The 17,790-nt window shown below is 50.1% G+C and overlaps 2 protein-coding genes across 10 annotated transcripts in view; one reads left to right on the plus strand and one right to left on the minus strand.

Annotated features, from left to right (window-relative positions):
• The window catches only part of MIER1 (MIER1 transcriptional regulator), a 43,458-nt gene extending 37,279 nt beyond the window's left edge, over positions 1-6,179 (plus strand). For all 9 annotated transcript variants that reach the window (XM_005438244.4, XM_027804013.2, XM_055725170.1 and 6 more), the window contains 3 exons: positions 56-183; positions 1,892-2,031; positions 2,876-6,179. In XM_005438244.4, the coding sequence (XP_005438301.1) occupies positions 56-183; positions 1,892-2,031; positions 2,876-3,201 (594 nt within the window). In that variant the 3' untranslated portion in view covers positions 3,202-6,179. The remainder of the gene's footprint in view (positions 1-55; positions 184-1,891; positions 2,032-2,875) is intronic.
• A 700-nt stretch (positions 6,180-6,879) lies between these two features.
• SLC35D1 (solute carrier family 35 member D1) lies at positions 6,880-17,087 on the minus strand. Its single transcript, XM_055725175.1, has 12 exons — positions 16,880-17,087; positions 16,403-16,436; positions 16,227-16,313; positions 15,954-16,021; positions 15,538-15,609; positions 14,788-14,856; positions 14,348-14,450; positions 13,726-13,818; positions 11,394-11,461; positions 10,994-11,072; positions 10,252-10,334; positions 6,880-9,454 (listed from the first exon to the last, which is right to left on the minus strand). Exons 1-12 carry the CDS (start codon positions 16,987-16,989, stop codon positions 9,346-9,348), a joined length of 975 nt encoding a protein of 324 aa, XP_055581150.1. The 5' UTR covers positions 16,990-17,087; the 3' UTR covers positions 6,880-9,345.
• Between the last annotated feature and the right edge of the window lie 703 nt (positions 17,088-17,790).

Genomic DNA, 17,790 nt, shown 5'->3' on the forward strand with positions numbered 1-17,790 from the left:
TTTTGCCAAAAATGTATTTAAATTGATGAAAATTTACGTGGCACATATTTCCTAGGTACGAACAAGATCAGTCGGTGAGTGTGTAGCATTTTATTACATGTGGAAGAAATCAGAGCGTTACGATTTCTTTGCGCAGCAGACCCGATTTGGAAAGAAGAAATATAATCTTCATCCTGGTGTAACGTAAGATGTGCATTATTTTTATGTGCTTTTACTTGTTGGATGTAAATTTTTATTTTATAATGCTCTAATCTGAAATGGTATGACAACAGAGGGATTCCGTAGTCCCAGTTTGCAGCAGGAAAACAGTCAAGGTGTAAGAAGAGCTTACTAGCGCGTATGTTATTTCTAAAATATATTTATTTGGAATAAGATAAACAATTTGCATTGAACACCTATTTAATTTAGATTGCTTAAATGTTTCATAAATGTAACATCTCTGCATATGTGTGGATTTTTTTAAAATGTTTGTTTTATTTTAAATACGTGTTTTATACAAAGGCATTGGTCATACTTTTCAGGTAGGATTTGTGTTACATGGCTGTGGTACACTCTTGAAACATATAGTTTGGCAAGAATTCTGGCCCACACAGAACCCTGTTCTGGGGCTTTTTTGGGTGTGCGTAGCTCCTTTCCCCATTCACATCTCTGCTAGGCAAAGAGGGAAACGTCAGTATGTAACTGTATTCTCCTCCCTCAAATCTGAGCAAGTGAGCCAACATAATCATTCCAGTTCTATGATTTTACTGTCCCATTCTTTTCGCTGACTTTTTCCAAGCCTTTTCACTATTATTTTTATTTCTCATTTGTTCCTGGCTGTCTGTTGATGCTTCTTTTTAATATTACTGTTTCTTTAAACATTTTGGAACTGAGTGTTGTTGGACCACTGAAGTGAACTTGCAGTATGACATTAAGAGTTGCCATCTGTGGCTTTGCAAAGTAGACTGTTACACAGAAGCACCCATAGCTGCTGGATTTTCTTAACTCTAGTTGTCAGGGACTGAACTGAGTTGTCTCCCCCCTCTTTTTCCGTCTGGTTTTGTGTTGGATTTTTTTTCCTCTCCATTTGTGCCCGAATTATTAGACATTTTTGGTTGTTTATCACTTAAAACAAATCACTTAAAAGAATCTCTGATTCTTTTGCAGTTGACTGCATATGGTGATCAGGAGAAGAATCATTAAGGATTGTACTTGTCTATTCTTGAATGTTGTTGCAGATAGAAGTGGGAATTTAGGGTGCAGTATCAGTTCCAGAATAATTACGTGTGAGAGTGCACTGTTTCTGGAGTTAATCCAGATTAGAACCCTACATGCAAGGACTTTACCAACCAGCTTTGTTTGTTTAAATCTTTCATAAGAGATTTACTGTTAGTTACCTAAATTGTAGGACTGTAGTAGATTTCAGATACGGAGATGTCTTTAACTCCGAAGTTTTTAATTTGCTTTTAACTTCACCTCTTTTGAGGTTGTAGATGCACAAAACTTATTTACTTTAATGGTATGTTGTTGCTGCCACAGCAAATTGCAAGAGCTTAGTACGAACCTGCCTGGGACCATCACCTTGAAAACACAGCCCACAACATCACAGTGTATTGAAGTTTCTGCTTGTACGTGATTTTATGGGACTTAGCATAAGCATAGGCTGAATTTATATAAGTTGACTGCAGTGATTGGTCAACAAATACGTAGTTGCTGTGGCCAAACCATATGTGGGCCATCTAACACAGGAGATCTTAAAGTTGTTAACTTTGCAAGATAAGTCTGTGCATTGCAAAAGGTATAAATGTGAATCGGTCACACTTGCAGTATATGCAGTGAATATTTTTGTTTGAGTGTCACCAATACTTTCCACAGCAAGGGCAATGCTGAATGTGCTGTTTCTGTTGTGTAGAGATTATATGGACCGTCTCCTGGATGAAAGTGAAAGTGCTGCTTCCAGCAGAGCTCCGTCCCCTCCTCCTACAACTTCCAACAGCAGCACCAGCCAGTCTGAAAGGGAGGACAGCACAACCAGCAACAGTAATCAGAATGGTAAGTGCAGGCCCTGTCCCTCCTAAACAGTTGCCAGATCATCACAGATGACAAGCCAAATGAGAGCAAGGCTATTATAGTTTCAAATATTGTCCAAGGTGGTAGCCGCTTTAAGTTAAACATGTTTTTTTTAAAAAGCTACGTGTTTGCATTTAGCCAGTGGTCATGTTTGGAAGATAAATCTCCACTAGAATCTTCCTTCTAAATGCAATTGATCTGTTCTTGTCTTCCCCATGCTAGCGCAGATGTGTAATGCTAACTTTGCGAGGAGCCCCGCGCAGGACATTTAAAACAACTGAGATGGGAACTGGCTGTTGCATAGCACACCCGCACGTTTCCGTTGGTTGTCTCAGGAACACCGTTAGCTGTGCCAGACGTGGGGCATTGAAAGGCAGTTAGGAATGGGGGAAGAGCCAGGGCACAGTCAGTCACTCGTGAAGAAAACAAGCCTCAAGGGACAGCTGTTCCAAAGGAGCTGAAGTGAAAGCAGTAGCAGGGGGAGGGAGGAACTTTGGGGCTGAAGCAGATTCTGTAGCTTCCGCTCGGTGTTCACAATCTGCCCAGGCGAGGACAGTCCACCTTGTGGTGGACTTGTACAGTTAGGGGATTCCAGGACATTTTCTTGGCTGCCGTTGCTTGTAAGGGTTTCCATAAGCTCCATTGTGGTAAGTCGTGTCATTTGTATGCAAATAAATCACATGTTCATCACACAGTGAGGGTATGGAGAGCAATGTTGGCTTTTTAGGTCAATGGGACTAGTCTGACTTCTGCTTTATTGACCTATCACAGATTGTTCTGTTACTGCTTACACTTCTCTTTCTTGTGGCACGTCTCTGTAACGCAGGGGTGTCTGCTAACGGGCCAGGTGAGATACCAAATAAAGATGAAGCAAAAATTGAAGGATTGCATGTAAATGGACCTACCAATGGCAAGAAAACACCTCACACGGATCTGGATACAAATGGGTATGAAACTGAAAGCCTTGCCATTGACCCAAAACTTGCTCATTCAGCTTCAAGAAACGAAAACGATTTTGAAGAGAAAAATGAAAGACCTCTAAAAAGAAGAAGAATTAACAGCAATGGCAAAGAGAGTCCAGGTTCTTCAGAGTTCTTCCAAGAAGCAAACTCACATGGGAAGCTTGAAGAACTAGAAACTTTGGATGACTGAATACTAGGAGCTGATTTTATTCCTTGGAGTAGATTTTGGTGTCTGAAATTTTCAGGGTTGATGGGTTACCTTACAAAATCCAGTTCCGTAAAACAATCTGCTGAGATTTTTTTCTAATACCTTTTATTTGGCTCTTGAGATCTGATTATTTGGGGTTTTTTCAGTGCTGAAAAGCAGTAGGAAAATAGTGTCTCAGAGCTGGCAACGACAGTTCTGGGAACTCTTTAAGGCTCTTAAAAATATTTGAGAAACAAATCAGTGAGTTTCTGCAAAAATACTCCCAGCCTAATACATTAGAGAAATGTCAGTATGTAATAAACCATTTAAGCATTGTACAAGTGAACAAAGCATCCTATTTGAAGCAGGGGGCTGGTTCAAATGTTGCAGGAAGTTAAAATGAAATACCGAATGCCAAGACACGCATCAGAGTAGGCACAGAGACTTCTGCTTACGCTAGGGAAAGTGTTATCCCATTGTTAAGGAACCCTTATGAATCCTGAAAGTTATGAGCACAACTATTTTTATATATAGAAGTTTTAAAAGGTAAATAAATAAACCAGGTCAGGTTTGTATATGTAAAATTGTTGACATCAATGATGTCTTTCCATATTCTTTATCTGGGCTAAAGAAATACATTCTGTATTTTTCCAGATTTCTTTGTAGCCTTTGAAAGATTTTTACAGTACTTATGTCTTGATTGAACTGTCCTTTCTTAAAACAAAAGCTTGTATAATTTTCTTAACTTGTACAGTTGGTAAACTTTTATGAGAGAATTGATATCCTGAGTCTAATGTCAGCTTCGTTTTATTTTGCTGAAGTCTTTTCTAAAAAAAAAAAGCAACAAAAAACCCCCAAACCAAACCAATTGACTTAAAAAAATGCTTATTAGTCACCAACATGTTATTTTCTTCTCAGACAACAGTCAATTAACATCAAGAATGGTTAGAAGTCATTTGATTTTGAAAAGGTAATGTTTTTTACTTCTGTTTTATGGCGAATAGTGATGCTAAGAATTTGTTAAGCATGATGCTTGCATTGCACAAATTTTCTTGCTTTCGTTATAATTTTTGTCATTTTATTTTGAGCTCAGATAAATTTCACATCAGCCAAATGCTTAAGTTTACTAAACCTTGTTGGCCAAGATCAGGTGTTAGATTATCCATCAATTTATTTTCAGTCTATAGCTGTCATCTTCTGCATTTCACTGAACACAGGAAGGGGAGGACATGGGTCAAGTGGTTCTGGCTGTGCAGCTGGTAACCTGGTGCCTGATCTTGAATTTCTGAAAACAAGCGGACCTTATATGGGTGGGTATTTCAATGGGAGCAGAAACATCACATACACATACTTAGTACAGCATATACACATCCATACATGCAGTATAGAAAGATTCATGTGTAAAAAGTGAGAGTAGCTATGGATGCCTATTTTAAGATTAAAGTGCAAGAAATGAAAATCATGTGTGGTGGGAGTGATGCTCACTGTCCCCCTAGTGTAATGTGAAAGTTGTTGAAGTAGGGTTTACATCCATGAAATAGAAAGGTTTTTAATACCCGTGGTTTTGTTTTACTTTTTAAGCCACAGCTATACATCTAGTATATTAAAAATAGAAGAAATTGTTCATTTGTATAATTTTTAATCTCACGTCCTCCTGTGGCTTACAGATGTGCTGTTCATTTTCAATTGGTTATTTTTATTTGAAGTTCATGAGTCTTTATGATCCCAGTTTTAAATGTACAGTCCTAAACTAATGGATCGACCTAAAAAAACCTGACTGCTAAGGGTTTTGTTTGTTTTGTTTTCTTCTTCAACTATGTGTACTTGGACTTTATGGTCATTAATGAGCCAAGTCCTCTGGATCGGGCCTGGCTCCATCACGGTGATGAGTTACTGGAGTGTAGTAACCCGCTGTTCCCAGAATGTTGTGAGTGATCCCTTCTAACTGCCGAAGTAGACATCTGCCTAGAACCAGACAGCAATTTACATGGAGAGGCACATCGGTAAGGTTTGTTACCTGTGGCCTGCGTTAATCAGTTAATTAAAAGGGATTGCTTTAGTGAAAGGTTGCTGTTAACTTTACAGTCTGGTTTGTTAACAGAAAGCCGCAGTATCACCGCCTCACATCAAAGAATCAAAGATGATCTCAAGAGTTTCAGACTGAGGGCAGTGCAGTGCTGCTGAGGGTCTTTGCAGCTAGAGTCCTATTTCCAGTTTGGGGTTTATGCATTTTGTGTTTGCAAGTTGGGAGATACTTCCAAAAATTTACAAGTAAATTGTCTCAGGCTTGTGTGTGAAATACAGCACTGTGTATATTTTCAGAACTGTTGCTTTGGTTTTTATCTTACCTTTTTTTGGTGATACCTAGGAGAGACCTGACATTCCATAATCAACAAATACGTAATGCTCAGCTAGACTTTAAGAATATTTAATTATAATTTACATTTTGTTTATGCTGGTGTTTTATACAATACTTTTGTTCATGTTCTTCAAAATGCAGCCACTATAACTTGATAAGTCATTGCACTACTAAAGCTATTTAAAATTCTAGAAATATAGTAACTTTGATTTCATTTTAAAAGCCTTTGGTACAGTTTGGAGCCCTGAAGGGTTTGAACATGTTTCCAGACTGCACTGAGAAGAACCCAAGTTGCATGGGACGCTTGGGTCTGTTTTTCAAGCACTATCACAACAGGTTCTGCTGTAGCACGTGTCCTGGATTCATGAAATGCGTTAAGACTGCAGCCTGACAGAGAATCCAGTTCAACAGAATAAATCCTTGTTGGGCTTTCTAAAGGACTAAATGTGATATAACACGTTCAGTGTGGTAACAACCACACACACACACACACTCTTTAAAAATTAGTTTTATACATTTTTCCACACACAGTAATTTTGCACTGTTAGTAATTCCCTTCTCTTATCCTGCTCCCTGTCTGCAATTCTGAAAAAAGCTATTATTAAAGTATTTTTTAAACATACTGTCTGCATAAAAAATTCCTGAGTTGTTTTCTTTTTCCCAAATCAGCAGCTAGATTATTTCTGCTTAGAGAGGATATGAAGACCCCATCCCTCCGCAGCCACGGGGTAGTTACTCTTGTTCCTGCTGCTGTAAGAACTGCAGAAACAAAAATACCCTTTTCTGATTAAACTTGGAACCGTTTCCTTCATTCCTTCCGTAAAGACTCTCCCAGGGCAGCAGCGCAGAGGGGCTGGGCAGGACTTGGAGTGGCAGCCTGGGGAGGGGTGGGGGGTGCTGCATACTTCAACGTAAAGGCAGCGTTTTGCAAAGGAGGCTGGAGAGGAGAGCCCGGAGGGCGGCCAGCGCTGGGGAAGGCAGCTGAGCGTTACAACTCGACAGTTACTCTAGGCCAAGGGCCTGGTTTTAGCACAGGACAAGGTGGGTTTAGTCAGTTCTTTTTTGTGGTGGTTTTTATTCCCCATTACAATCTTTTCCCTTCCTCAAAGACTATATAAAGCTGAAAACCTGAGAGCCCCCCCTCACCCCCCCCAGCTTCCTTCACACCTACCAGAGGAGATGCAGAAGGGATGGTGCTGGAGGAGCCTGGCTGCACCCCTGTTTTATTTGGCCTCAGCAGCTTCATCATCATCTCCAGCCTCTTCTTGCGGCTCCAGGGAAGCGAGGGCCAGCGCTTGGCAGCAGGTGAGAGCAGGCAGGGGAGGAGGGAAGGTCATTGGTTTATTTGAAGCCAGTGCAAAAATACATAGGCACATAAAATCCTTTTTGCTATCAATACTGACTGACATATAAAGCCTGCCATACATTCAAATAAAAAGGTCACCTCTTTAATCACCAAAATGGTCATTTCGTAAATAGATTCTATATAGAAAAAATTTTAGTCAATTAATAGCATAGAAAATACTGTTGTAGGAACTCTGTTCGCTCTCCCAGTCTATACAATGCCATCCAGACCCCAGCACCAAAGTGTGCCCAGTTACAAACAAAATAAGTTTTAAAAATATTTTACCATTTGAACAACAAATCTAACCAGTAGATTCAAATATAAAAAAAAATAAACACTTTTGACAGAATCGACACCCTGACCGCAAATGTCTCAACACAGCAAAGTTACCACAGCAAAGTTACAAGCAAATGTGGCAAGAAGCGATTTGCAAATGTTTTTGTTCACGCGAGACGAACGCCCAGGCCTGGCTGAAGGACCTGTGAGGTGGGACTGGGGGAGTCAGGCGGGACTGAGGGAGTCAGGGTAGCTGGGATCCAGTGCAGGGACCAGTTACCCGGCCTGGAGCTGTGGGAGTCACTCTGGGGCTGCTGCACAGCAGGAATCATTCCCCATGCAGCCTTGTGGGGGGGAGAGCTCTGCCTGCCAATGCGAGACTTTACTGAAATTTAGGCAGCAATACAAATGATCGGGGAATTTTAATTTTTTTTTTTCTTTCGCCAATTCTGCATGAGGCAGGGGGAGCCCCACTGCAGGGCTGCTCCTCAGCACTGCCGGGTGCCTTGGAGGTGCGGTACCCACCCCAGTCCCCCCCACACCAGCCCAGCAGCTGGCTGCCCCCAAAGGGGAGCCCCCCTGAGGGAAGACCCCGGCTCTGATACAGAGACATCGGCTCCAGCACGACTCCAGGAGTGGGAGTTTGGAGCAGGCGGCAGCACAGGGGCCCGCAGCCTCGCACCGCATCCTTACCGGCACACAGGCTTTTGCAGCATCATTACAGAAACTGTCATACGGGAACACTCACCACTAAAACCTCAACCTCCAGTGAGTACTTAAAAAAAACAACCGCTGCTTTGCCAAACAGCAGTTACATTTTTAGCAGGTATCTCCCAGAAACAATACAGTGTCTAGAGAAGCTATTTTCCTGGTTACCAAAACAAGATATATGGATAAACTCATAGTTTTACCAGTATTTTTTAACCAAAGTTACAAACAGTTCTTCTTTAAGACAGTCCAAAGACAGACCCAGAAAGAAGTGCTGTGTAAGACAACCTTTAAAAAAGATCAGTTAACACTGCCTGACGTATTAGAAGTCCCGTTCTTTTAACGAGTCACAAAACAAAACTACAAAAAAAAAAAAAAAAAAAGGATGAACTGCGAGACAGGGCTTGGCCAAAGCTGAAGTGCTGGTGCTGCAGCGTGGGTACAAGGTGCGCTCACAGCCACCCAGAACGGCCCAGCTCTGGCCCCTGCAGCTCTTCCCGGTGCGTGCACCGTGCTGGGGTAAATCACTTTGCAGATATTTTCTAGACAGGGAGGAGGCTCGGCGTGCCAGGTGGGACATCGGGTCTCTGGCACACCCTGCAGCTGCTTCCCCCTGGAAGTGCCCTGCAGCGGGACCAGCCCCGGCACGGGCAGCAGCTTTCCCCATGCCCAAGACTCCCGGCCCCAGTGCGGCAGAGCCTACACGTGCCAGGTAAAACCTTCATGGTGGGAACAGCCCCGAGCCTTGTAAAAGCAACCTAGGGTAGGAAACAGCTGGGCGGATGGTTGCAGGGCCCTTAGGAAAAATTAAGGAGGGGAAACCCAGCTTTGAAAGTGGGTTAACAGAACAAAACAATAAAAACCAACCAATAACACAAGTTCAGAGAGCACATTCAGCAAAGAGGTTTTGGCCCAAACCAGGAGCATCCTGCAGCAGCAGCTTTGCTGGGGAACTGCCAGTGCTCTCGGGCCCTCTCCCCTGGGGAGAGGGGAGGTTCTCCAGCCTCTCGGGGCCAGGTCCCTGCCGGGTACCACCGTCTCACCTTCCCAGAGCAGCGGCAGCACGTGCTACGGGCCGGAGGAGGGATGGAGCAGAGCCAGCCCCAGCACCTGTCCCCAGCTGGTGGCTGCAGCGAGACAAGACGCAGCCGGGGATGCTTGGGGTATGGCCCTCGGAGCCGACACGGTCCTCCGCCACTCAAACGTGTAGGCTGCTTGAGCTGGTCTCTACTGCCAAATCTCAGCGTGATTAGAAACTCATTAATTCCTCGTGATCAGACTTAATTTGATGTATTCTTCACCGTGCGGTCAGTTATCTTCCAAATAAGTTGTAAAGGCAGCAATCGAGATTGTGCAAATTAAGAGCATCACCGTTACTCCATGGTAGAGGCCCCCGATTCCTTCCCTGGCATTCTGCCCCTGATAGATGATATTTGCTTCCAAATAACGCCTCTCCCGGTCACACAGAGCTTTTTCCTTTAATATCCATCTTGATGCCAGCTTCAGACTCCTTGCTCATTTGCTCCTCTGTGAAAGTGATGTAGGAATACACCAGGCTTCCAGCAATACTGCAAAACAGGGTCGGGTACGAGAATGAGACACCCTGGCTCAAGCCAGGGAAGCGACAGCGAGCTTGCGGCATGCTGTGGCACGCTCCCTCCCGCGCTGCACCCCAACCTGCCGCCAGCAGCCCCTGCAGATGCTGCCCTTTGCACCAGCACAACTATTCGCTGTATAGACCCACCCTGGGCACCCACAAACATCGGCTGCCAAAGAAAAGATGAAACCTTATGATTGTTTGACCAAAAAAATAATTCTACCAAAAAAACAGGTATGCCAATATTCAAGGATCTGCTGGAAGCGTCACTTTGCAAGAAAATTCTCCAAGAGCAGATGTTTTGTTTAATTCCTACCCAAACGCTTGCTAGTGCTGGACCCGCTCCATCACTGAAGGGATCCTGCTGAAGGACAGGGCAAGGACAGGGAGACTTCTCACAGCACAGAAATACACCCCAGAGCAGACAGAAGGCTCTTCCTAAAGCTGCGCTTTAATAAATGTGAAATAACAAAAAGAACCCCACCAAAACAAAACAAACCCAGACTTCTCTTGCTACCTTAATTATATGGTTCGGACACACAACTCTAAGAACAACTTAAGTTTGCTGCTAAAATACACTTGTGCATCCTCCTGGCTTTAAAACAACCCGAGCTTGTCGGGAAGCTCCGCACCGGCTCCCGCTGCAGCACAAATGCCAGCTGCAGGGTTTTTTTGAAAAAGCACTGAGCCAGCCAAACCATTCTGGTTTCACAGCAATTTTCACTTACAAATTATAAAATAAAAACTGCGACCCCTCAACGTTCTTACCTGATATTTAGACCAATGAAGTTTGTCCATGTAAAAATATAGTCTCCTCCAAAAAACATCCCAATATAGGTTATTAAAATATTCTGCAAAGGAACAAGAATTGAGGAACAGGAGCACAAGTTTCTATATAGCCTGAGACAAGCGTATGCTCCATGCATTAAAGCAACATGGAAACGGGACCCCCCAGATGCAGGGTGAAACCAGCAAGCGCTGGCAATACTGGACTGCAAACAGGCGGGCTCAGAGCTGCTGGGAAACGCTCCCAGCAGGGGCTCTGCTCACTGCTGGCTGCAGAGCTCTCCCTCGACTGCAGACCAGCCTTGGCCACCCACCACAGGGTGCTAAAACCCCGATAACACCCAGGAGCACCCATCTGTCTTTGCAGCGGGCTGGCTGGGCAAAGGTGACCCGGAGGACTGGGGCTGTTCCTGGGCCTCTGGCACACCATTAGCTCCAAGGAAGCGAAATGCGCTAACCGCAGGCAGCGCCATGCACACACGGAGCATCTCCCTGCTGCAGAAATAAATAAATAATAAAACCCATCCCACTGGACCGTCCTCCCCTCCCCGTGCAGCACACAGCAAAAGCCCCAGGGCCTCCGTCCTGCCCTCCCCGCGCTGCTGCCGAGCGGCCGCCCAGAGCCGCAGAGCCAGGGCCACCCCAGGCACCCAGGGAGCCCCTCCAACAGCTACAGCAGCTGCTCAGCACCAGCACCAGCCCCGCAGCAGAGAAAGCCACTTACCTTAATGCAGCCAACTATTGTAGTTGTAAGAGCAGAATTATACTGAGTGCAAAGAACCGTGGAGTACATCAAAATAAACCTGCAGGAGGAAGAGTGGAGATCTGGCTCCAGGACACACTCCGGGCACTGCCACTCATCTCACCACCTCTTCCCCTCTTTTCTAGTGCAGTGTTGGTACTTTTTTGGTTAAACCTGCACTGAAGCAGGGTAGGAAATAATTTCCACCTGCCAGAGCTCTCAGAAATGGCATCCCTATCAGGACTGAAAGTATATTATTATTTTTTAACCCAGAATGGCTCAGGCCACCAAGATGCACTACTTCTGGAACAGAGATGCTTCCCCTACACCCAAGCGCCGGCCATGCCCAGGCAGCACCCGCCGCAGCAGCACGCATCCTTACCCCATTACACACGACAGCGTAAACTGCACGACAAAGAACGTGTCTGCCCAGCCCTGGTACTCCATCGCCTGCAAGAAACGCACCCCGACACTTAAGAGGAAGTGCAGTAATTCACAGCAAGACAAGACACAAACCCACAAACCCCCGACACCGGCTTTCACAAAAACACAGCACAGCCCGGTGTGACGCCCTGCGCTGTGGGCTGGTCCGCATCAGCATCACCGCCAGCCCGAAGCAGCACCCAACACAGCCCTCCTGGAAAAAGCAACAGTCCCACAGTTGGAAGGCACCAGGAAAGGCATTTTCCAGCTGGAATTGCCCTCCCGGTAACTCCTCCATTGCCAACTGCAACACTCAGACAGCATATCCCAGGGGAATTTAACCTCTGGAGATGGTGCCCAGAAAATGGCTAAAGGAAGTCTGCATTTCATAGGAGGGCTTTTTTGGTGGGTTGGGTTTTGTTGTTTGTTTAGGGTTTTTTTTTGGGGGGGTGGTTGTGGGACACCCAGGAGGGTCCCTCTGGACACCAGAAGACACTTTTTTTTCCCTGTGAGGGTGACCAAGTAACACCAGGGAGGTGGTGGAGCCTCCATCCTTGGACATACCCAGAACCCATCTAGACATGGTCCTGGGCAACCAGCACTGGGTGGCCCTGCCTGAGCAGGGGGTTGGACCAAATGGACTCCAGGAGGTCCCTGCCAACCTCAACCAGCCAGTGATGCAGCAAGGAGGTGAGGCTGCCCCCCCCCCCCCCCCCCCCCCCCCCCCGCCTCCCCTCCAGCAGGGCAGGGGCCGGCACAGGGGAGAGAAGGGCTGCCAAGCGCACAAGGATGCTGCCAGGCCCTTGGGACAGTTCCAACAGGGACACGAAATGCCAGCCTGGGGCAGGGGGGACCTTCCCGCAGGCGGCCCACCCCCTTCGTCCCCAGGAATTACCTGCAGGGTTTGCTCACCACCACCAGCACGCCCATCTCTGCCTCTCGCAAAGTGCGGCATGACAAGATATCGTTACCTTTGATGCTTGTTAATGAACTACAAGATTTAACACATCCACATGCACGAGTGCGGCAGGAGGCTTTCCTGTGCAAACCCCCCCTCCCCAGCGTGGTCCCCCACGATGCACCCCCGCCCCGGGAGCCGTCACCACCCCAGGCACGTTCAGCTGCACGCCCTTCACAAGAGGGTTTTTCATCCGGCTGCAACTGTGAAGTTTCCTGGCAGCAGCCCCAACAGAGCGCATCTTTGTCTGCCTCTGGCTGCCAGGAGCTCAGCCAGGGAAAAAGAAGTTTATTCAGGGGAGGGAGAAAAAAAAAAAAAAAAAAAAAAAAAAGGCAATTTCTTTATGAGCTGAACAGAGGCTGCACAGTGCAGCACAGAGCAACATTTTGCTCCTGCTTATAAATGAGCACTTTATCCCCAAATATATCCCACTGAGCTGCCCTTAATGAAGGGCAGGGTCTGAGCTACCTTCACTCCATGCAATCACTTCTCGCTAATCGCAGCTCATTATCTTAGCGACTGCTTACTGGGTTCGTCATCAGGGCACTAAGCTCCTAATTAGAAAAGAACCACCAGGCTCTCCCTGCCTGGCCACGGCTCAGGGCAGGGGGACAGGGGTGTCTGCCGGGGGCCCCGGCACCCACAGCTGGCACCCACAGGGTGGGCAACACCTCCAGCCTTCCCTGCCCGCTGGGAGGGACACCCGTTCCTGCAGGCGTGACAAGCAAGCACTCCTGCTCAGGAGAGCCAACCAAGGTAGCTGCACACAAATCAGTGCAAGAATTATTAATTATTAAATACAGAGATATATATAAACAATGTAAAATACATAATACAACATAAATTCCACTTACATGGAACCGCCTGTAAATCGCACTGTGCCCCATTGGGGCTGCACAGGCAAACCCACCCTCAGAGCGATTCAACAGGGCAGAAAGAAGTTTAAAGAAACTCATTTATTCTAAAAATACTCAACTCCTTTGTTTTAAATAATACTTGGTTTCACTTACTGCTCTCACACTTCCCCATTCCTCAAGCATTACAAAAACGTTGAATGGAGCAACTCTGTGGACTGAAAGCCCAACGTAAGGCTTGCAGCTACTCGCTGCTTACGCGGTTGGGGGAGGCAGTGACCCCCCGCCCCAACCTCCTCCCCCGTGTTTGCAAACCGGAGATAACGAGCGATTTTATAGCTTCACATTTTGACCGTTTCCCATTTTACATCCAACGGCCAAGTTACAGAAGAGCGCATTATGGAAGTACTGCTCATTAGGCAACCTGCCCTGCCCGTAAGCTCTGCTGCCAGTTCTGCCTTCGGGGACAGGAATCGTACCTTTTGCGCATCTCCGGTGAAGTAGGCGATGGTCAAGGTGGGAAAGATCATGAACAGTGCATTGTAATAGAGCAGACCGTATTTTCCCAGCTCCTAGAAATAAGAAACATCTGTGTATTTGAGCTGGTTCCAAACAGGAACATAAAACCTTATTCATGTTGCTACTGAAGGCTGGGTCTTGTGAGCTAAACCCACGTGGGACTCTCGGAGACAGAACTTGGAGGGTGGGTTTGTAATATAAATGTACATATTTACAATGTAATATATTTTTTTAAAATATACACAATATATTAATATACATATCTACATATATATATATATATAAACAGACTTGGTAACGAGCTTGCAACAGGCGTTATGGTCACCATCAATCAAAATGCCGTTTCTTTGCTGTCACAAGGGACTGTGGCTGTAACCAGCACGGGGGCGCAGCTCTGGCCGGTGCTGTTCGGCACAGCTGGCACCGAGCACAGCACAGCGGTACTGCCAAACCTTCTGGGGAGGAGATTTTGGGAGCGGGACGGGGTAGCACCGGGTGAGCCTCACCCCCTCGCCCTCCCTAGTCGCTGCCAAGCCAAGTGCAACACTGCCGTGCCCAGACTGAAGCCGAAGGTCAGCCTACCTTTGAATCCAGCTTCTGTTTCACATAGGCACCGTTTGCAGCTGTTAAGGCATCATTAATAAGGATAAAAATATATCCTTCCAGATCGAATGCCAAGTCAGCACTGGGGAAGGAAAAAAAAAACACCCTAAGTTACAATTTTAAGCTGTGCAGAGTACAACATTGGCAAGATTCCTTCCACCTTCTGTTTTAAGTTGTCAGAAAAAGTTAATCATGGGAAGACAGACTAGGATTTGGGTCAGTAAAACATTCTTTCCTACTAGAGAGCATGTCTGAGGGTAAAAAAAAAAAAAAAAAAAAAAAAAAAAAATCAATAAATATCAGCATTTACTCTCTCTCCTCTCGGGACATAGGGTGGTAGTGGGCTCGCCTCAGCTGCACTGGCCCGCGCAGGGACCCCTCAGCGACACAGCAGAGGGGACAGCACACCGGGAGCTCACCTAGCAGCTACGAATGCCCCGATGATCATAGCAAACACCGTCATCTGAACGCTCCAAGAAAACTTCTTCCTGGAAAGAGGCAGGAGGACACACCATCACCCACAGCTGCATCCCCAGCGCCATACTGCGATCGCCTTGGGGAGCGTTTCCTCCTCCCAGCACTTACGGGGGGGCAGGGGGAGGAACACCCCAAGCAAACCAAGCCGTGCAAAAGCAGCAAGTAAAAGCAAGACATTTTTAGACAATTATCTCTGTGATTTAAAAAAAAATAAACAACAACTTAGCACTGATGAGGTGCAAGTTCATGCAGACTCTGCCGGCTGCACAGCGGGATTTGGCTGGGCACGGGGCGCTTGCACCGTGCAGGGACCAGCCTGGGGAGGGGGCTGTCAGCACGCAGCGGGGGCAGTCTGGGGGTCTCCACAGGCACCCAGGCATGCCGGGACAGACAGGCACAACACCCTCCGCTTCCAGACCTGCACCGCACAGCCAGGCTGCTGCAAGCACAGGTGGAGCATCCTCTCCACCACCACCGGGCAGCTACGCGTGGCACCTTGTCCCACGGGTAAGGGGCTGCTCAGGGCAAGGCAAGTAGCCCCACTGCCTACCCCTGCGCCCCAAGCCCAGCGCCGTGGCCACAGGGGTCTCCAGCGCACGGCAGCTCGCTCACACCCCACAGGTCCTTCCAGCACCCTCGGGCTTCTGTAACTCACGCGGGTCCCCGTCACCGAAGGGGCTGGGGAGACTCACTTGAGTAGGAATCCTTCAGCAAACATCGTGAACAGGATGGAAAACCTCCGCAGGACGGTGAACATGGGCAGGCTGCGAGGGGAGGATCAGCAGGGTGAAAAGGCGACCCCCGCCCCCCCCACCCCCCCCCAGTCGAGCATCAGCTGGGCTGGCAACTCCCACACGGCAACGGGTGACTCCCGCGTGCCCGACCTGCCCGGGGACAGCCACGGCGCCCCCCCTCCCCCCCGTGGGTGAGGACCAGAGCTGAGCCCCGCGACCCCCACCCGGGGACAAGCATCCGCCAACAGGCACCCGGAGCGTGGGTAGCGGAACCGGGCGGCCCCGAGCAGCTGCCTGGGGTCACCCACACCCCGCAGAGCCCGGGGACCGGCAGCAGCCCCCCGCCCCACCCCCGTACAGAAAAGCCTCCGTACTTCAGTTTCTTTGTGCTGAACAGTCCTGTGATCTGGTTCCCGAAATACAGGAGAGGTAGAGGAAACGTCTAGAAAACCAGAAGGGGGCTCAGCCGCGGCGTGCATGACCGGAGGGTGCCCGGGCGCTCCCCTGCAGCACCCCCTTGTACAGAGGCGCCCGCAGCCCCCCACGCACACACACCCCCCCTCGGCCGCACACGCACCCGGCCCGCAGCCGCCGGCTCCTGCTGCCGGTGCGGGCGGTGCCCCCGGGGGGGGGGGGGGGGCGCTTACCCGCCGGGGGACGTGCCTGTCGAGGTCGGGGAACTTGACCACCCGCAGCGCCTTTCCCGCCCAGAGCACGGCCACTGTCGCCAGCATCTGCAAGGAGCAGGGGCGGGGGGGGGGGGGGTCAGCCCAACGCCCCCCGCATGGGGGTCAAGGGAGGGGACGGGGGGGCCCCCACTCACCTGGCCCAGCCCCACGCACAGCGAGGAGGGGAACCTGCGGGCAGAGAGCAGACATCAATGGGGCACCGACTGGTGGGGGGGGGTGTCTGGCAGCCCTGCCCCCCGCTGGGTGCGTGGGGAGGAGCCCCCGGCCCCCAAATCTGCAGAGCCCGCAGCTCTGGGGGGTCCCCGTGGGAGGAAGGGCACCCACGGGGGGGCGGCAGTGCAATGCGCCCCCGGGGGGGGAAAGGCGAGGTATGCACGGGGGTCAGCCCCCAAAGGATGGGGGGCGCCTGCTGGGGCGCAGCACCCACGGGGGGGGGCAGGCACAGATGGGGGGGTGCGTGCAGGGGGGCCCCCCGCTGGCACACAGCACCCGAGGGGGGTGCGCACAAACACGAACGGGGGCGCACGCAGAGGGGCCCCCGCGGGCGCACGGCACCCAGGAGCGAGGGGTGGCCAGGGGGTCCCGCGGCGCGGGGGGGGCGCAGGCCCTACCCGTAGGTGGTGAGGACGCTCTTGTTGACGACGACGATGAGGAAGGAGCTGAGCCCGTAGAAGGCCGCCGCCAGCAGCTTGAGGCAGAGCGTGAGGCCCGGCGCCGCCATGCCCCGCTCCGCATCGCCGGGCGCGGGGGCTCCCGCGGGGGCTCCCCCCCTCGGTCCCGGCCGCCGGGCGTCTGCGCGCCGCCGACATGGCTGCGGGGGGCGGGGCCGGCGGGGGCGGGGCGGGGGGCGGGGCCGGCGGGGGGCGGGGCGGGGCGAGGGGGCGCGGCGCGGGGCGGTCACGGCACGGGGCTCTAGCGGCGGGGGCTCGGCACGGGGGGCTCGGCACGGGGGTGTAGCGGGGGGACGTTACACAGGGGGCTTGGCACGGGGGGGCCACGACACGGGAGCCTAGTGGGGGGAATGGCACGGGGATCTAGTACGGGGGGCATTGCGTGGGGGGTGCTGCATGGGGATCGGGGGGGGGGCACGGCACGGGGGTGTACCGCGCAGGAGTCTGGCGTAGGGGGCATTGCGTGGGGGTCCGGCCTTGGGGGGCATGTCGCACAGGAGGGGGGGGGGGTAGCAAGGCATGGCGCAGGGGGGCATTGCAGAGGAGAGGGTCACGCAGGGGTCTGGCATGGGGGGGCACGGCATTGCAGAGGGGCTCAGCATGGGGGCACTGGGTGGCAGGCAGTTGCACAGGGGTCGGGGGGGCACGGCACAGGGGGGGCCATCAGGCAGCAGTCTGGCATGGGGGGCAAGGCATTGCACAGGGGGCATGGGTGACTGCACGGCGGGGGGTCATCCTGTGCAGGGGGCTGGCAGGGGGGCATTGCACAGGGGCCTGCTCCGCGGGGGCAGCACGGGGGGGCATTGCAGGGGCAAGGGACACTTGCATGCAGTGCAGTGCGATGCAACTTG

Source organism: Falco cherrug, chromosome 12, assembly GCF_023634085.1.
Source record: "Falco cherrug isolate bFalChe1 chromosome 12, bFalChe1.pri, whole genome shotgun sequence".
In the NCBI taxonomy this organism is placed as follows: domain Eukaryota; kingdom Metazoa; phylum Chordata; class Aves; order Falconiformes; family Falconidae; genus Falco; species Falco cherrug.